Here is a 20,078-nt window from a genome sequence, read left to right as displayed (position 1 = left end):
ATGCAGCGATTCACCTAATTCACGATTCGATTTTCCCATGCTACTTTTGGAAAAAAAAAATTAAATGAAGAAAATTTTATGACCGAAAAAATGCAATGTTTCTTTTCTTTTTTTATCAGCTTAAATATTTATTTTGTTAAATTAAAAAAATAATTTTGTTTCATTTTTTAAATAACCAGCAATAATTATTTATCCACATTTGTAAAGGGTAGAGTAAAATATAATAAACTATTAACTAAAATGTTCCCTTTTTTAAAAAAGCCTCACTGAGGCTGGAGCTCATACTGGGAAAACGTTGTGTGTGAGTTTGAAATCCGATCAATCCTGCGGGAGGAGTAGTGATTTGTGTGAAATTGCACATGATCCCCCGTGTAGCTGCATCCATGGCAGGTGGTGCCACCTGGTGAACAATTCTTGTTGGAATATGTCTTTAGAGTCTTCTGGGTGGGCGGCACAGTGGTGTAGTGGTTAGCGCTGTCGCCTCACAGCAAGAAGGTCAGGGTTCGAGCCCCGTGGCCGACGAGGGCCTTTCTGTGCAGAGTTTGCATGAGATGAGATGAGACCAGCCCCCCACTGTAAACCTAGATATGTAATAGGCGAGAGGCTGAGGGCTATAGAAACAGTGATCAGCACTGCCCAATGCGCCTTAAGGGCCTGATTGGTGCTAGGATGGGAGATTGCCTGGGAAGACCAGGTCCTGGCACGGGAGGGTCTTTGACTTTGGAACAAAATTATTGTCATGACTATCTAGATATTTTTCTCTATCAAGCCGCACAGTGGAAATCATATATAACTCATTTTATAGTAGGTGCTTTTGAAGAAGTGACGCACATTAGGACTGAAATGTCGAGTTTGCCTGTTGTTTCCTGCTTCACGTTGCAAGATTCATGCAAATATTCCTCAGAATTTAGTGCGATTTAGAGCTCGTCTCTAGGGTTTACCCTATCCAAGCTAGCAGTTTGCTTCTTCGAGACATGCAAACTGCTTACATGACATCATAATGCAACTGAATATTCTTGAAGGGAACTTTACTGAAACCATGATTTGTTAAAAATGCACAACTTAACAGAAACTCTGCAGTCCTTCCCACCTCATCCTTTCCACCACGGTTTAAAAGTCTCTGTGGTGGCTGGAAAGATGTGTTTGTACTGTATAGCTCCTGGCTCTGTAAAACACACTCGTGCTCACACAAAGCTCCACTGATCTCTGGCTTTGTGCTGCATCTCAAGGTTTAGTGTGAAAATTACACAAGGTACAGCAAAGGCAGAAAGCTTCCCTCAGGCCACAGAAACGCATGATGGCTAAATTAAACGAGCAGAGCAAGCTGCAGTCATTCATTGTGTATGTTTGTGAGAGGAAAAGGTCGATCGGTTTCATGATTTTCGTGACAAGCTCATGATTGATGCCGAGCCGCACAGGTACAGGAAACGCTCTGCTGGTACAGAGACGTGACACGATTAATAATTAAGTCAGGGATGTAGGGGTGTGATGATTCACTGCTGCTTATCAATCATACTGTAAGTACCAGTGAAGGAGGTGTGGCCTGTGTACCTATCCATCCCAGTGAAGGAGGTGTGGCCTGAGTATCTGTCAATCTCAGTGAAGGAGGTGTGGCCTGAGTACCTGTCAATCCCAGTGAAGGAGGTGTGGCCTGAGTAACTGTCAATCCCAGTGAAGGAGGTGTGGCCTCTGTATCTGTCAATCCGAGTGAAGGAGGTGTGGCCTGTGTACCTGTCAATCCCAGTGAAGGTGTGGCCTATGTACCTGTCAATCCCAGTGAAGGAGGTGTGGCCTCTGTACCTGTCCATCCCAGTGAAGGAGGTGTGGCCTGCATACCTGTCAATCCCAGTGAAGGAGGTGTGGCCTCTGTACCTATCCATCCCAGTGAAGGAGGAGTGGCCTCTGTACCTATCCATCCCAGTGAAGGAGGTGTGGCCTGAGCAATTGTCAACCCCAGTGAAGGAGGTGTGGCCTGCATACCTGTCAATCCCAGTGAAGGAGGTGTGGCCTGCATACCTGTCAATCCCAGTGAAGGAGGTGTGGCCTCTGTAGCTGTCAATCGTAGTGAAGGAAGTGTGGCCTACGTACCTATCAATCCCAGTGAAGGAGGTGTGGCCTCTGTACCTGTCAGCTTCAGTGAAGGAGGTATGGCTAATATATCTAAGTCCTAGTAAAGGAGGTGTGGCCTCTGTGCCTGTCAATCTCAGTGAAGGAGGTGTGGCCTGTGCAACTGTCAATTCCAGTGAAGGATGCCTGGCTTACATATGCCAGTTGAAGGAAAGAAGGTGTGGCCTGTGCACCTGTCATTTCCAATGAAGGAAGTGTGGCTTACTGTGACCCCTCACCGAATCCAGGGACACATGTCGGCCGAAACGAATCCGAGATAATCGCAAAAGAAGCATTTTTTTTTTCGAAATTTGTGATTTTTGTTTTTTTTCCATCATGTGCAAGTTGAGATCTTGAAGAATGCAATCAGTATTTCAGATAATAGATTGTTTTGTTGGAAAAGCATACATTTTTTGTTGCAAATTGTCTCGTTTTTGTCAGGACTGTAGCCTGCTGGGGGGTGTGGGTAAATTACCATATGGGCCATTCACATGATGATTTAAGTCTTTTGTTTTTTCGCGAATCAGCTGTATGATGCGAGCTGAGTGCATGGCTACTTAACTGCATACAGGCGTGTGATTTCACTATGGAATGAGTTACTAAACAGAGCGCAGAGGAGCTGAAACACCGCGAAGCAAACAGACACACGGTATTTACATCGGAGATCACCATTTCTAGCAAAAAAAACCGCAACCTCGTTTTCCAGATTGAATGGAATACTTGAATGATCGGATGATACACTGACCGTTCTAGGATTACATTCCATCGGAGGCATTGGTGTGTGCAAGGCGCCGTTTCTCTTTCTGATGGGGTAAGTTTATTAATCTAAGGCTGTGTGGTTATTATTTGCATGTAACGGAGAGTGTTGTGGTTTGGTTAAGCCTAGGTCACAACCGGACGTACGATTTTTTGGCCGTGTGATTTTTGGCGTTTCCCAAATCGCTGCGTTTTGTTTTTTTTTTGTTCACGGAGAAAGACGCGCGTTGGCCGTAAGTTTGTCTTGCAACCTGAAAAAAACGTAAGCGCCCGTAGAGTTTGTTTGACATGACAAAGAACCTCTGCGGCCGGTCTGCGGCTCGAAAATCAGCACATCACACGCGCGCTCTCGTGCGTTTCATGCGCGCTCTCGTGCGTTTCTTGCGTTTTTTGCATGTAGACCAGCCATAGGAGCGCGTACGGCCGGTTGTGACCGAGGCTTTACATGAAACTAGTGTTGTGTTAGTTGTGTCATCAGCATGCTATCTTTCTTTCTTACGGTGTGAGTAATTTTTCAACCACAAACCGTTAAAGTATACTTTAGGACTTATTTTTGTATTTCATAATTGTGTTGGGCATACTTTGCATGGAAGGAAAATTGATGTGGTGATCTTTGTTTACATGAAAGTGGCATCGTGCTAGCTCGTAGGGGGTAGGGCTTTCCTTAATATCATGCAAATGAGCAGCATTATGTGCCCGCCCTACACCCAGAGTAGCTGAGATGGAAAACTTTGAGGGCGATTTTCTCCCTTTTCTGTTTTAAGAAGTATACACTTTCAAAAGGCCACACATTCTTCAAATATTGTCAGATCTCCACATGGAAGGCATCATTGGAAAGCTTAGAAACTGTACTTTCTGAATCTGTCAATAACTCAAAATGCCCCCGGGCCGACATGTGTCCCTGGATTCTGGATTTGGGCACAGTCAAAGTAAAGAACGTGTGGCCTGTGTACCTTTCAATACCAGTGAAGGAGGCATGGCTTACATGTCCGTCGAAGTAAAGAAGGTGTGGCCTCTGCACCTGCTCTTTCCAATGAAGTAGGCAGGGCTTACATGTCAGTCGAACTAAATAAGGTGTGGCCTGTGCACCTTTCAATTTCAGTGAAGGAGGTGTGGTTGAGATGTCAGTCAAACTAAAGAAGGTGTGGCATGTGTACCTTCAATTCCAGTGAAGGAGGCGTGGCTTACATGTCCCTCGAAGTAAAGAAGGTGTGGCCTCTGCACCTGCTCTTTCCAATGAAGGAGGCATGGCTTACATGTCAGTTGAACTAAATAAGGTGTGGCCTATGCAGCTTTCAATTTCAGTGAAGGAGGCGTGGTTGAGATGTCAGTCAAAGTAAAGAAGGTGTGGCCTGTGCACATGCCATTTCCAATGAAGGAGGCATAGCTTTTTATTGCATTGCCTGTTTGCACCGTGGGTCAGAGAGGACTGATATTTCATCTGTGCTGTATGTCGAGCATGTATAGCATATTTGACAATAAAGTTGACTTGACTTGACTTACATATGTCAATCAAACTAAAGAAGGTGTGGCATGTGTACCTTCAATTCCAGTGAAGGAGGCGTGGCTTACATGTCAATCGACGTAAAGAAGGTGTGACCTGTATGCGTGTCAATTCCAGTGAAGGAGGTGTAGCTTAAAAATCTCTTAACCCAACTGAAGAAGGTGTGGCCTGTATGCGTGTCAATTCCAGTGAAGGAGGCGTGGCTTAAATATCTGTCAGTCCAAGTGAAGGAGGACCTGTTAATTCTGTTGAAGGTGTGGCTTATTTATGTTCGTCAAGTCGTGTCAATTTATTTGTATAGCACTTTTAACAATAGACATTGTCGCAAAGCAGGTTTACAGAAAAAGAAAGATTTTAAACGTATAAACTAATAAATGTATCCCTAATGAGCAAGCCTGAGGTGACGGTGGCAAATAAAAACTCCCTGAGACGGCAACATTAGTCTCAGTGAAGGAGGTGTGGCCTCTGTATCTGTCAGTTCTAGTCCATACCTTTCTCTGCGCTATTAGACAGCTAATTCTGTTTATTTATTACTTTTTATATTATTTTACTATTAAAAAAGACCAATAGTAGAGTAGTAATATGCATCTTGAATTGCATTTAAATGCATGAAAGGTGCTACACAGTTATTAGGGTAACAAAAGAAAGCAGAAGATGGAAGATGGAGGAAACAGCAAAGAAGAGCAGAAGAAAGAGAGAAGGGGGAGAGACTCTCAGAGAGCAGCATCAGCAAGAACAACTGATTAGGATGGACAGATAACAGGATGGATACACACTTAACAGTATGCAGAAAAATAGCATGGAGTTCAGAGAGTCTTCCGGACCCACACACACACACACACACAGTCCAAAGTGCTTTTGAAAATCACACCTTGCCTCCCACATCCTCGTGTTCCTCTGACTGATGCCCGAGAGTCTTTAACCTTTCTCCTCGTCCCTGCTGTCTTTTTCTCTCTCTTTTTCAGTATCTTCACTCTCTTTCCTCTCCTTGCTCTCTCTCTCCCCTTTATTATTTCCCCTCCCTCTTTCTGTTTTTCTTCCTCTCGCCTTCTTCCCACATCACCCACTCCGCTCTCCTCCTCAAGTCACGACACTGAATGTTAACAGTTGCTCTGATGCTCTCGCTCAGCAAAACATCACCAAAACAAACTGCCGCACAGACGCACGGCTTTACAAGAAAGACAAAAGAGAACATCAGGCAGTGATGTACGTATGCATCAGAAAGAAATAAAGAAAGGCATAACCAGAAAGAGGGGAAAACAAAAGACTCAGAAAAGGAGAAGAGAACTGAGATTCAGTAGCATTGTCTGATCTCAGGATCCCATGCTTCATCATCCAGCTGCATGACTAAGGCTAAGGGCACGACTTCCGGTTCTGTTCTCACTCAGATTGAGTGACAGGACCGGAAATAGTTCATATTTTTCCTACCTATTTTCAAGTCTGTGTCTTTTTCTCTAACCCGAGTTCCTGGCATTAGTAATTGCTTCTGGGAGTTGCCATGGCACCCAATCCCCTGCAGCCAGCTCAGCCTTTTGTTCCACATCCCTGCAATCACTCACTTTTACCTCCAATTTATGTTGAAGTGAGAGATCTGTAGCTTTCTCCTCAAACAGAGAACAGCATTAGTGTACTGTACGATATTTTGGTAGAGATGGCACCAATCTGATACTCAGGCTTGGATCTGACTGATACTAACAAAAAAAACAAAAAAGAAAGGTGAATTAGATAGCGGCATGAAGAAAATAATGAATTCAGTCTCATTGCGTAACAAATCTAACTTGAACTTACATGACAGGCATTTAGCAAACGCTCTTATCCAGAGTGACGTATAACAAACCCAGAGCAGCCTGGAGAGCAACTGGAGGTTAGGCGCCTTGCTCAAGGGGACTTCAGCCATTCTTGCTGGGAATCAAGCCTGCAACCTTTTGGTCCCAAACTCTAGCATTAGGCCATGGCTTCCCCGTCTAACTTACAGTATGTTACAGCTGGCAATGCTGTCAGTGCATCACAAGCATTAGCATACATGTCAACCTATACGGAATGTCCGTATTTTATACGGATTTGATTCAATAAACGTAGTATACGGGCATACAAATAAAGTTATACGGATTCTTTAAAAAAACTTCAATATTTATTTAGAGCTATAATCAATTCCCACGATGATAAAAGAGCACATAACATTTACAAACGTACTGTACACCACAGACAGCCAGTAAAGAGTCTTATGAAATCGCGCGGTATCTTGTGGTAGCGAGACTTCGTTCCACTTTTGATCATGCGCACACTGCATTGCGAGAATCCCGCCAACCGTGAAGTCATAGACATATAAACATAGATGCCGCCTTCTGCGTAGAATCATACGTCATCCTCGCCGCCATATTGGATGTGGCAAAGTAGCCGAGAATAAAGATGCCTCATTTATGTGCTGCGTTTAACTGTACCAACAGGTTTACCGTCCAAACGAGATCACATGGGATTACCTTTCACAGGTGAGACTGGAAAAATACTTTTCATTGTATTTGGTCATTATAACGTAATTTTACGAACAGATTTTCCTGAGGGCGGCATGGTGGTGTAGTGGTTAGCGCTGTCGCCTCACAGCAAGAAGGTCCTGGGTTCGAGCCCCGGGGCCGGCGAGGGCCTTTCTGTGCGGAGTTTGCATGTTCTCCCCGTGTCCGCGTGGGTTTCCTCCGGGTGCTCCGGTTTCCCCCACAGTCCAAAGACATGCAGGTTAGGTTAACTGGTGACTCTAAATTGACCGTAGGTGTGAATGTGAGTGTGAATGGTTGTCTGTGTCTATGTGTCAGCCCTGTGATGACCTGGCGACTTGTCCAGGGTGTACCCCGCCTTTCGCCCGTAGTCAGCTGGGATAGGCTCCAGCTTGCCTGCGACCCTGTAGAAGGATAAAGCGGCTAGAGATAATGAGATGAGATGAGAGATTTTCCTGACTTTGTGGCTAATATGAAGTCTCGTGCATAATAGCCGCTCGGTGAAACCTGTCTCCAAACAACGAAGTATTTCCTTCGTAACTACGCTGATAACACTGTGTTTTTGTCAAACATTGGAGCTTTGTATTCATTCTGAAGGTTTATTGTTATTAATATTGAATAAAAAGTAACTGGGATATATCATTGTTAATTATCATTCAAATTTTAGGTAAATTATTTTAATTTGCATCTTATACGGATTTTATAAGGGAAATACGGATTTTGGAGGTTGGTTATACAGGTTTGATTGACCAAAGGTTGACATGTATGCATTAGTGTCCTTAAATATCGAAATCAACAACTTGTCACTTGCTAGTATGAGTGTAGGATCAGAAAAAAGCTCTATCTCGCATCTTAAGGGCCCGGTCCCAAAACACCGATAACTATAACTACAACTATGACTACACTTATGCCTGAATTTAGTTCCAGTCTGGAGCAGTCACACCACAACTATAATCCCCACTATAATCAATCAATCAATCAATCAATTAATAAAATTTTATTTATATAGCCCTTTACAATAACCAAAAGGTACCCAAAGTGCTTTACATCAACGCCATAAAACAGAACACCAAAACACATAAAAACACAGGTTTTGACTGCGGAAGGTGCCACCGTGCTGCAGATTACCAAAAGCCTTTCAGAAGTACATGAAATAAAACAGACGAAACGAAGCACCCCTCAAAAACAAGACTCCCCTAGTCAGGATTGTATGCCAATCTAAAAAAGTAGGTCTTCAACTTTGATTTAAAAAGGCCGGGATCAATAGTGGTGCGAATGTCGGGGGGGCAGATTGTTCCACAGTCTGGGAGCAGCGACAGCAAAAGAACGATCACCCCACTGTTTATATCTCGACCTTGGAACTTCTAACAGAAGCTGACCCGAAGAACGCAGGGCCCTACCATGATCACGAATAGTTAAAATCTCAGACAAGTAAGAGGGAGCCAGGCCATTGATGGCATTAAAAACAAACAACAGAAGTTTAAAATCAATTCTAAAACGGACTGGAAGCCAGTGGAGTGACGACAACACAGGAGTAATGTGTTCACGTCTAGACGTGCTTGTTAAAAATCAGGCCGCAGCGTTCTGTACAAGTTGAAGACGTAAAATTGAAGACTGGCTGAGGCCAACACACAGGGCATTACAATAGTCCAGTCTCGAACTGATAAATGCATGAATTGCCTCCTCGAGATCCTGCCGACTGAGAAACGGCTTCGCTTTGGCCAAGAGACGAAGTTGAAAAAAGCTCGTTCTAACAACGGAACTAATCTGTTTATCAAATTTAAGCCCACTCTCAAACGTTACCCCAAGATTTAGTACAAATGGTTTAAAAAAGGGGGCCAGAGTACCAAAATTTGTTTTAAAAACATTTGACGTGGGTGACGTGCCACATAAAATACATTCTGTTTTGCTGTTGTTCAAATGCAAAAAGTTCCGTGCCAGCCACTGCTTTACATCAGTAATACAATCCAGTAACTTAGTAAGCGCCGTAATTTCATTGGGTCTCATGGGCAAATATATCTGCAAATCATCAGCATAAAAATGAAAAGACAGATTGTGTCCATAATATTGGATGGTCCTGACACTGAGGAATAAACTTAGGTATGCAACTTAGGAATAGTCATGTAAGTTTTTTTTTCCAAGTAGTAGCACATTATTCTGGGTCATACTGTACAGCGTAGACTTCAAAACAACCCATGCACATGACGGATCGGTCACGGACGTTTCAGTATATTACAGATTGGTTACCGATTTCATACGGATGATGCATCATGGATAAAAAATTAATTAGTCTAAAACAATTAAATGCTTGGACTGCTGAAGTTTATAATTAAAATATCTTACCTGCATTTATATGTTTACTTCATTAACTTACGATTGATATTTCATGGAAAATCACATGTCCGTGAATAAAGATGCGTGCTTTGTATTATTTTTTTTATTTTCCGTGACTCCGTATTCCATGACTTCATGATGCGACAACAAGGATGTACCAAAGATACCCAGGGAAAATAGCATGTGCTCAGACAACGTCACATGTAAACAGTTACCTGATTGGTCAGATGTTTTACTGGATCAGGTCCAGGCCTGGAAAAATCGCTCCGGAAGCAATCTCACTGATACGGAAAAACCCAGGCCTGGTCTATAGGGATTGTTATCGGTCTGGTGTGAGCACCAACCACATAAACTGCAGGGGACAGATTTATTTATACCGTAGTTATCGCTATAGTTGTAGTTATAGTTCTCAGTATTGTGGGACCGGTCCTTAAACAGATCTGAAGTGTCTCTCTAGTACCACTAGACCAACTTGGTATCAACCGGGAACGGGTTCCTGAACTGCTTCTATTCAGGATTCTCTGAACCTTGGTACCAGCTCATGAACCAGCCCACATTTTCACCAACTTTGATTTGAACCATTGTAATCAAGGATGCGTCATGAATGGAGGGCGTTGCCCAATGCGCACTGGTAGCAAACAGTCGTAGCAAGATGGCAGCTTGCAGTGATTACTTCTGAGCTTTTGGTCTGTTATTATAGATATTTGTTTTCATTCCATTTTTTTCTGAAAATGTATCCTTTTCTGTTGCATTCTCCATTGCTGCGCTCTGCTATCTTTTTCCAAACTAATGACATGCCCACTGATGTCATCGCGGTTCATGCTGGAAAAACCAGCTATATTTTGGTTCCAGTTGGGAACCAAAATTTCAGGTTCCGACCCAATTTATTTTTGCTGTGAACAGTTCAAAATTTGGCGCAAGAACCCTTCGAGGTTAAGAAACGTGGAACCCCTTTCAGAACTCTTAATCATCCACTGAACCCTCAAAGCACCTGCATCTAGCATGTCGACCATGATTGCTTTTACCATTTGGTTGAGTTCTAGCACGTGTTCCGAGTTTCAGGTTCCTACCTGCAGTAACTTCATGGCCCGAGGGCAGGTCTCCGTTAAAGCCATTCTCTTTGGCGTAGGAGGCAGCGGTGGTGGCATGCGCAGCATCAGGCTGGCACGTCCTGTAGGGGAAACCATTCTCTCCCACGGGACTGGAGGAGTCCTGGGTTCCGGGCGATGCCCACTGGGAGGCGCTGTCCTCGGGCTGCCGACCGTCTGCCATCAGAACCGGGGGATGGGAAGAGATTTCGCCTTACTGCTGAAAGACAGAGAGAACAGAAAATTGCTTAGCTGACACATGACGTCTTTATTCGTGGGAAAGTTTACCACCTGAGGTTGAAGTAGACACGGCAATGTATGGCTCTGAAGGTGAAGTGACTACATTTTCAAATAAAGCTCAGAAAATCCCAATCAAGCAGAGAGTGGAGGAGTTGCTGGATGTCATTTAGATGGTGCTGTGCTAATAGAAACAATGATGAAGTGTCAGATCTGATTTGTGCTAAATGAGAGATTAAAAGAGAGCGAGGCACCCATGCTGAGAGAGATGGAACAAACCCAGTGCTTCATATTCAACTCTTAGCAACCATTCAACAGCTCACTTTGTTTCCAAAAAGTACTAATTGCCGTCTCACTTTGTTTTAAAAAAATCCTAATAGCCAGCATTATAATGCTAGCTAATCAGTTACTTGGCAGAGGAAGGAGACGTGTTTCCTTGCTAATTAGGTACTTTTACTTTTTCTAAAGCCATCTCAACCAGAACCAAGCTGGTCAGGCACTGATAGCATATATATAATCTCATCTCATTATCTGTAGCCGCTTTATCCTTCTACAGGGTCGCAGGCAAGCTGGAGCCTATCCCAGCTGACTACGGACGAAAGGCGGGGTACACCCTGGACAAGTCGCCAGGTCATCACAGGGCTGACACATAGACACAGACAACCATTCACACTCGCATTCTTCAATTCACACATTTTTCCAATAGCCTCCTGGCTTGTCCATGTGATCTTTAGCAAACTGCAGATGAGCAGCAATGTTCTTTTTGGAGAGCAGTGGCTTTCTCCTTGCAACCCTGCCATGCACACCATTGTTGTTCAGTGTTCTCCTGATGGTGGACGCATGAACATCAGCCAATGTGAGAGAGGCCTTCAGTTGCTTAGAAGTTACCCTGGGGTCCTTGTGACCTCGCCAGCTATTACACGCCTTGCTCTTGGAGTGATCTTTGTTGGTCGACCACTCCTGGGGAGGGTAACAATGGTCTTGAATTTCCTCCATTTGTACACAATCTGTCTGACTGTGGATTGGTGGAGTCCAAACTCTTTAGAGATGGTTTTGTAAACTTTTCCAGCCTGATGAGCATCAACAATGCTTTTTCTGAGGTCCTCAGAAATCTCCCTTGTTCGTGCCATGATACACTTCCACAAACGTGTTGTGAAGATCAGACTTTGATAGATCCCTGTTCTTTAAATAAAACAGGGTGCCCACTCACAGCTGATTGTCATCCCGTTGATTGAAAACACCTGACTCTAATTTCACCTTCAAATTAACTGCTAATCCTAGAGGTTCATATACTTTTGCCACTCACAGATATGTAATATTGGATCATTTTCCTCAATAAATAAATGACCAAGTATAATATTGTTGTCTCATTTGTTTAACTGGGTTCTCTTTATCTACTTTTAGGACTTGTGTGAAAATCTGATGACGTTTTAGGTCACATTTATGCAGAAATATAGAAAATTCTAAAGGGTTCACAAACTTTCAAGCACCACTGTAAGTATTAATCTGTCCTAAAACACAACGTGTCACAGCACTGCTGCTAACTGATGGTGGGCTCTGGTCAGGAGAGCCACAATAAGAAGGGAGGATAAAGGAGAGATCAAATCACTAGTGGTGAATCTCTCCTTTCCATTCTCTACAACACACTCCTGATATTCTCAACATAGCAATGCATTTTTAGCACTCAGCTAAAATCTGTCTCTGTGTGTGTGTGTGTGTGTGTGTGCGCGCGCGCGCACGGAACTCAGCATATAATTTATCGGACTTCTGGGATTCTCAACATGAGCTCAGGGATAGAGCTGGATCAGCACTTTCTTTAATGTGCCATTTTAGGAGAATTCCCACCAAGTCCTTTCACACTGATTCCAGCATCGTAAGGAAACAATCGGCAGGAAATCACTGAGCTCAGCACCTCTCTAAGCCATGCTAATGAAGACAGGAATGGAGAAATGAACAGAGGAACGAGGGGTTTCATCTCCTCTGAGTCATGTTAGGAACCGCAGCACTTTGCTCAAATCCTGATCGTAAAGATGAGATGTGTTTCCCTCTTTTCCCATGTCTCATCAGTGTGATTCAAGACAATCATTAGAAATGAACAGCGTCAGCAATAGTTCATCACTTCCACCTGGTCTCTGTCTCACTGATATACAGCTCAAGATGAGTTTAAAGTGTTATTGCTTTGATTGTATTGTTAATTAAAGCCGCAAGCGGCCTCGACGGGCCCTCGCGCCAGCGGCCAAGGGGGGCGGGGGCATGCGTTCCCGCGAAAGACCTTCCACAGCTTCTTCGGCAAGAGACATTACTCCCACAATGGCGACAAAGCACAGAATTGGACACAGAGTACACGGTGCGCTGAGATGTTGTCATGGACAGAACATTTTATGCCATGGCTTCCCAACCAAATTAATGTATTTACCTCATCAGTCACCAAGCTATAGCTACATAGGATTGTCTTCTGTCAGACATCTATTAGTCTGTATGTAACGCTACAACACTTGCTCCCGACTGCCTACCCATTCCCCACAAGTCATGTGTGTTTAAGGCAACCAAAACAACATACTCCTGGTGCCTCATGATTGTGAAGACCTCTCCTGCAACTGCTACAGCGCAATGAGCGCCCCCAGTGGTGAAAGTTCACCAAATTTGGTATACATGTCAAGGGACCTATGAAGAGTTGTTTTGTTAAGTTTGATCAAGTTTGACCAATCAGAAGCCGAGATATAAATTGTTGCCTGAAAACAGCGCCCCCAGTGGCAAAAGTACAGAAAATTTAGCGTATATGTCAGGTGAGCTATGAAGAGTGTGTGTATCAAGTTTGATCAAGATTGAGAAAATAGAAGATGAGATATTGATTTTTGAAGAATAAATTTTTTGGTTTTTCCCATGTCAGTAGGTGGCGCTATGCTGTACATGAGCGATTATGAGTTGGAAAAATAAGTGTCTACAACAGCAACGTACTTTCACAAGGTAGTGGCGTGAAGGAAAAGCATTACGGAATTATTAACCAAAAACCCGTTTTGGAGCAATTGCGACGGCCAAAAACAGCGCCCCCCATGGACGAAAATTCCCAAAATGTGGAAGACATGACATGGGAGGTAGTAAGAGGGTGGCCGTGAAGTTTGACCAAATTTGAGGAAAGATTGGAATTTTTGCCCAAAAATAGCGCCCCCAGTGGCGAAATATCACAGAAATTGGATAACATGTCAGAAGCCCAATGAGTGATTTGCGTGTGAAGTATGAGCAGTTTTGAGCAATCAGAAGATTTCTTATGAATTTTTAAGCATGTAAAATTTTGCATCGAAAATTGATTGACGTGTAACTTCTGAACCGTTTATCCTACGTGAAACGTACTTAGTAACTTTTGTCATCCATGTCTGTAGATGATGTGTATAAATTTTGGTGACATTCCTATGAACGGTCTAGGAGGAGTTGCGCCGTCTTCGTGGCCATGCATTTCGCACAAAAGTGAAATTACCTCACTTCCTGTTGGGCGTGGCTAATGCATTGGCATTACATTTTTGTCCGGCTTAGTGAGATACATATGCATACCAAATGGCATGCCACCACTACAAACTACATGGCAACCAGGCACCTTAATGCGGGAGGCCAAAATCACAACGACTTAGGGGGCGCTATGGAGGCCCTGAGCCCCGGCCAAGTTTGGGCTTCTGGTTCTGAGTAGCGGTGGCAATTCTCGGAACTGGTGCCAAATTTCGCGCGTTTTCGCCCATGGCAAGCGCCCCGAAAATGGCCCAACAGCGGAGAAAAATAAAGAAGAAGAAGAAGAAGAAGAAGAATTAAAGCCGCAAGCGGCCTCGACGGGCCCTCGCGCCAGCGGCCAAGGGGGGCGGGGGCATGCGTCCCCGCGAAATAACCTCCACAGCTTCTTCGGCAAGAGACATTACTCCCACAATGGCGACAAAGCACAGAATTGGACACATGGTAACAATAGGGTCTCGCACTGTACGGTGCTCGGGGGGCGCTATAGAGGCCCTGAGGCCCGCCTGGATCTGGGCGTCTGGTTCTCAGTAGCGGTGGCAGTCTAAGAAAAAGGAGCCAAATTTCGTGCGTTGTCGACCATGGCAAGTGCCCCAAAAAGGGTCTTGTAAAGAGTTTGCTTGCCAAGCTTGACAAATCAGAAGCTGCAATATCATTTTTGCCATAACCAGCACCCCCAGGGGCGAAAGTGCACAAAATTTGGCGTAAATGTCAGGTGAGCTATGAAGAGTTTGCGTATGAAGTTTGATGACAATTGAGTAAATAGAAGATGAGATATAGATTTTTGAAGAATAAATTTTTTGGTTTTTCCCATGTCAGTAGGTGGCGCTATGCTGTACATGAGCGATTATGAGTTGGAAAAATAAGTGTCTACAACAGCAACGTACTATCACAAGGTAGTGGTGTGAAGGAAAAGCATTATGGGATAATTTACCAAAAACCCGTTTTGGAGCAATTGCGTCGGCCAAAAACAGCGCCCCCCATGGACGAAAATTCCCAAAATGTGGTATACATGACATGGGAGGTAGTAAGAGGGTGGCCGTGAAGTTTGACCAAATTTGAGGAAAGATCGGATTTTTTGCCCAAAAATAGCGCCCCCAGTGACGAAAGTGCACAAAATTTGGCGTATATGTCAGGTGAGCTATGAAGAGTTTGCTTATGAAGTTTGATGACAATTGAGTAAATAGAAGATGAGATATAGATTTTTGAAGAATAAATTTTTTGGTTTTTCCCATGTCAGTAGGTGGCGCTATGCTGTACATGAGCGATTATGAGTTGGAAAAGAAAGTGTCAACAACAGCAACGTACTATCACAAGGTAGTGGTGTGAAGGAAAAGCATTATGGAATTATTTACCAAAAACCCGTTTTGGAGCAATTTCGTCGGCCAAAAACAGCGCCCCCCATGGACGAAAATTTCCAAAATGTGGTAGACATGACATGGGAGTTAGTAAGAGGGTGGCCGTGAAGTTTGACCAAATTTGAGGAAAGATTGGAATTTTTGCCCAAAAGTAGCGCCCCCAGTGGCGAAATAGCACAGAAATTGGGTAACGTGTCAGAAGCCCAATGAGTGATTTGCGTGTGAAGTATGAGCAGTTTTGAGCAATCAGAAGATTTGTAATGAATTTTTAAGCATGTAAAATTTTGCATCGAAAATTTATTGACGTATAACTTCTGAACGGTTGATCGTACGTGAAACGTATTTAGTAACTTTAGTCAGCCATGTCTGTAGATGATGTGTATCAATTTTGGTGACATTCCTATGAACGGTCTAGGAGGAGTTGCGCCGTCTTCGTGGCCATGCATTTCGCACAAAAGTGAAATTACCTCACTTCCTGTTGGGCGTGGCTAATGCATTGGCATTACATTTTTGTGCGGCTTAGTGAGATACATATGCGTACCAAATGGCATGCCACTACTACAAACTACATGGCACCCAGGCACCTTAATGCGGGAGGCCAAAATCACAACGACTTAGGGGGCGCTATAGAGGCCCTGAGCCCCGGCCAAGTTTGGGCTTTTGGTTCTGAGTAGCGGTGGCAATTCTCGGAAGTGGTGCCAAATTTCGTGCGTTTTCGCCCATGGCAAGCGCCCCGAAAATGGCCCAACAGCGGAGAAAAATAAAGAAGAAGAAGAAGACGGAAGAAGAAGAAGAAGAAGAAGAAGACGGAAGAAGAATAATAATAGTGAACTCTTACAAGAACAATAGGGCCTTCGCCCATAGGGCTCGGGCCCTAATAATAGTGAACTCTTACAAGAACAATAGGGCCTTCGCCCTATAGGGCTCGGGCCCTAATTAAAGCCGCAAGCGGCCTCGATGGGCCCTCGCGCCAGCGGCCAAGGGGGGCGGGGGCATGCGTCCCCGCGAAAAACCTTCCACAGCTTCTTCGGCAAGAGACATTACTCCCGCAATGGCGACAAAGAACAGAATTGGACACATGGCAACGATAGGGTCTCACACTGTACGGTGCTCGGGCCCTAATGATAATAGCGCCCTAATAAGGGTCTTGTAAAGAGTTTGCTTGCCAAGTTTGACAAATCAGAAGCTGCAATATCATTTTTGCCATAACCAGCACCCCCAGGGGCGAAAGTGCACAAAATTTGGCGTACATGTAAGGTGAGATATGAAGAGTCTGCGTATGAAGTTTGATGACAATTGAGTAAAGAGAAGATGAGATATAGATTTTTGAAGAATAAATTTTTAGGTTTTTCCCATGTCAGTAGGTGGCGCTATGCTGTACATGAGCGATTATGAGTTGGAAAAATAAGTGTCTACAACAGCAACGCACTATCACAAGGTAGTGGTGAGAAGGAAAAGCATTATGGAATTATTTACCAAAAACCCGTTTTGGAGCAATTGCGTCGGCCAAAAACAGCGCCCCCCATGGACGAAAATTCCCAAAATGTGGTATACATGACATGGGAGGTAGGAAGAGGGTGGCCGTGAAGTTTGACCAAATTTGAGGAAAGACTGGAATTTTTGCCCAAAAGTAGCGCCCCCAGTGGCGAAATAGCACAGAAAGTGGGTAACATGTCAGAAGCCCAATGAGTGATCTGCGTGTGAAGTATGAGCAGTTTTGAGCAAGTAGAACATTTGTTATGAATTTTTAAGCATGTAAAATGTTGCATTGAAAATTGATTGGCGTATAACTTCTGAACGGTTTATGCTACGTGAAACCTATTTAGTAACTTTTGTCAGCCATGTCTGTAGATGATGTGTATCAATTTTGGTGACATTCCTATGAACGGCCTAGGAGGAGTTGCGCCGTCTTCGTGGCCATGCATTGCGCACAAAAGTGAAATTACCTCACTTCCTGTTGGGCGTGGCTAATGCATTGGCATTACATTTTTGTCCGGCTTAGTGAGATACATAAGCGTACCAAGTGGCATGTCACTACTACAAACTACATGGCAAACAGGCACCTTAATGCGGGAGGCCAAAATCACAACGAGTTAGGGGGTGCTATAGAGGCCCTGAGGCCCGCCTGGATCTGGGCTTCTGGTTCTCAGTAGCGGTGGCAGTCTAAGAAAAAGGAGCCAAATTTCGTGCGTTGTCGACCATGGCAAGCGCCCCAATAAGGGTCTTGTAAAGAATTTGCTTGGCAAGTTTGACAAATCAGAAGCTGCAATATCATTTGTGCCATAACCAGCACCCCCAGGGGCGAAAGTGCACAAAATTTGGCGTAGACGTCAGGTGAGCTATGAAGAGTTTGCGTATGAAGTTTGATGACAATTGAGTAAATAGAAGAGGAGATATAGATTTTTGAAGAATAAATTTTTTGGTTTTTCCCATGTCAGTAGGTGGCGCTATGCTGTACATGAGCGATTATGAGTTGGAAAAAGAAGTGTCTACAACAGCAACGTACTATCACAAGGAAGTGGTGTGAAGGAAAAGCATTATGGAATTATTTACCAAAAACCCGGTATGGAGCAATTGCGTCGGCCAAAAACAGCGCCCCCCATGGACGAAAATTTCCAAAATGTGGTATACATGACATGGGAGGTAGTAAGAGGGTGGCCGTGAAGTTTGACCAAAATTGAGGAAAGATTGGAATTTTTGCCCAAAATTAGCGCCCCCAGTGGCGAAATATCACAGAAATTGGGTAACATGTCAGAAACCCAATGAGTGATTTGCGTGTGAAGTATGAGCAGTTTTGAGCAATCAGAAGATTTGTTATGAATTTTTAAGCATGTAAAATTTTGCATCGAAAATTGATTGACATATAACTTCTGAACGGTTAATCCTACGTGAAACGTATTTAGTAACTTTTGTCAGCCATGTCTGTAGATGATGTGTATCAATTTTGGTGACATTCCTATGAACGGTCTAGGAGGAGTTGCGCCGTCTTCGTGGCCATGCATTTCGCACAAAAGTGAAATTACCTCACTTCCTGTTGGGCGTGGCTAATGCATTGGCATTACATTTTTGTCCGGCTTAGTGAGATACATAAGCGTACCAAATTGCATGCCACTACTACAAACTATATGGCAACCAGGCACCTTAATGCGGGAGGCCAAAATCACAACGACTTAGGGGGCGCTATGGAGGCCCTGAGCCCCGGCCAAGTTTGGGCTTCTGGTTCTGAGTAGCGGTGGCAATTCTCGGAAGTGGTGCCAAAATTCGTGCGTTTTCGCCCATGGCAAGCGCCCCGAAAATGGCCCAACAGCGGAGAAAAATAAAGAAGAAGAAGAAGAAGAAGACGGAAGAATAATAATAGTGAACTCTTACAAGAACAATAGGGCCTTCGCCCATAGGGCTCGGGCCCTAACTAGCGGCCTCGACGGGCCCTCGCGCCAGCGGCCAAGGGGGGCGGGGGCATGCATCCCCGCGAAAGACCTTCCACAGCTTCTTCGGCAAGAGACATTACTCCCACAATGGCGACAAAGCACAGAATTGGACACATGGCAACAATAGGGTCTCGCACTGTACGGTGCTCGGGGGGCGCTATAGAGGCCCTGAGGCCCGCCTGGATCTGGGCTTCTGGTTCTCAGTAGCGGTGGCAGTCTAAGAAAAAGGAGCCAAATTTCGTGCGTTGTCGACCATGGCAAACGCCCCAATAAGGGTCTTGTAAAGAGTTTGCTTGCCAAGTTTGACAAATCAGAAGCTGCAATATCATTTCTGCCATAACCAGCACCCCCAGGGGCGAAAGTGCAGAAAATTTGGCGTACATGTCAGGTGAGCTATGTAGAGTTTGCTTATGAAGTTTGATGACAATTGAGTAAATAGAAGATGAGATATAGATTTTTGAAGAATAAATTTTTTGGTTTTTCCCATGTCAGTAGGTGGCGCTATGCTGTACATGAGCGATTATGAGTTGAAGAAATAAGTGTCTACAACAGCAACGCACTATCACAAGGTAGTGGTCTGAAGGAAAAGCATAATGGAATTATTTACCAAAAACCCGTTTTGGAGCAATTGCGTCGGCCAAAAACAGCGCCCCCCATGGACGAAAATTCCCAAAATGTGGTATACATGACATGGGAGGTAGGAAGAGGGTGGCCGTGAAGTTTGACCAAATTTGAGGAAAGATTGGATTTTTTGCCCAAAAATAGCGCCCCCAGTGGCGAAATATCACAGAAATTGGGTAACATGTCAGAAGCCCAATGAGTGATTTACGTGTGAAGTATGAGCAGTTTTGAGCAATTAGAAGATTTGTTATGAATTTTTAAGCATGTAAAATTTTGCATTGAAAATTGATTGACGTATAACTTCTGAACGGTTTACGCTACGTGAAACGTATTTAGTAAGTTTTGTCAGCCATGTCTGTAGATGATGTGTATCAATTTTGGTGACATTCCTATGAACGGTCTAGGAGGAGTTGCGCCGTCTTCGAGGCCATGCATTTCGCACAAAAGTGAAATTACCTCACTTCCTGTTGGGCGTGGCTAATGCATTGGCATTACATTTTTGTCCGGCGTAGTGAGATACATATGTGTACCAAATGGCATGCCACTACTACAAACTACATGGCAACCAGGCACCTTAATGCGGGAGGCCAAAATCACAACGAGTTAGGGGGCGCTATAGAGGCCCTGAGGCCCGCCTGGATCTGGGCTTCTGGTTCTCA

General features: G+C 44.2%; 1 protein-coding gene across 1 annotated transcript in view; it reads right to left on the bottom strand.

Moving 5' to 3' along the window:
• The window catches only part of map2 (microtubule-associated protein 2), a 349,408-nt gene that overhangs the window by 98,954 nt on the left and 230,376 nt on the right, over nucleotides 1-20,078 (bottom strand). Inside the window, exon 4 of the mRNA XM_060928995.1 lies at nucleotides 10,260-10,497. Within this exon, the coding sequence (XP_060784978.1) occupies nucleotides 10,260-10,461 (202 nt within the window). The 5' untranslated portion in view covers nucleotides 10,462-10,497. The remainder of the gene's footprint in view (nucleotides 1-10,259; nucleotides 10,498-20,078) is intronic.

This window comes from Neoarius graeffei, chromosome 9 (genome assembly GCF_027579695.1).
Source record: "Neoarius graeffei isolate fNeoGra1 chromosome 9, fNeoGra1.pri, whole genome shotgun sequence".
Lineage (NCBI taxonomy): Eukaryota > Metazoa > Chordata > Actinopteri > Siluriformes > Ariidae > Neoarius > Neoarius graeffei.
This window is presented reverse-complemented; position numbering and strand designations above follow the sequence as displayed.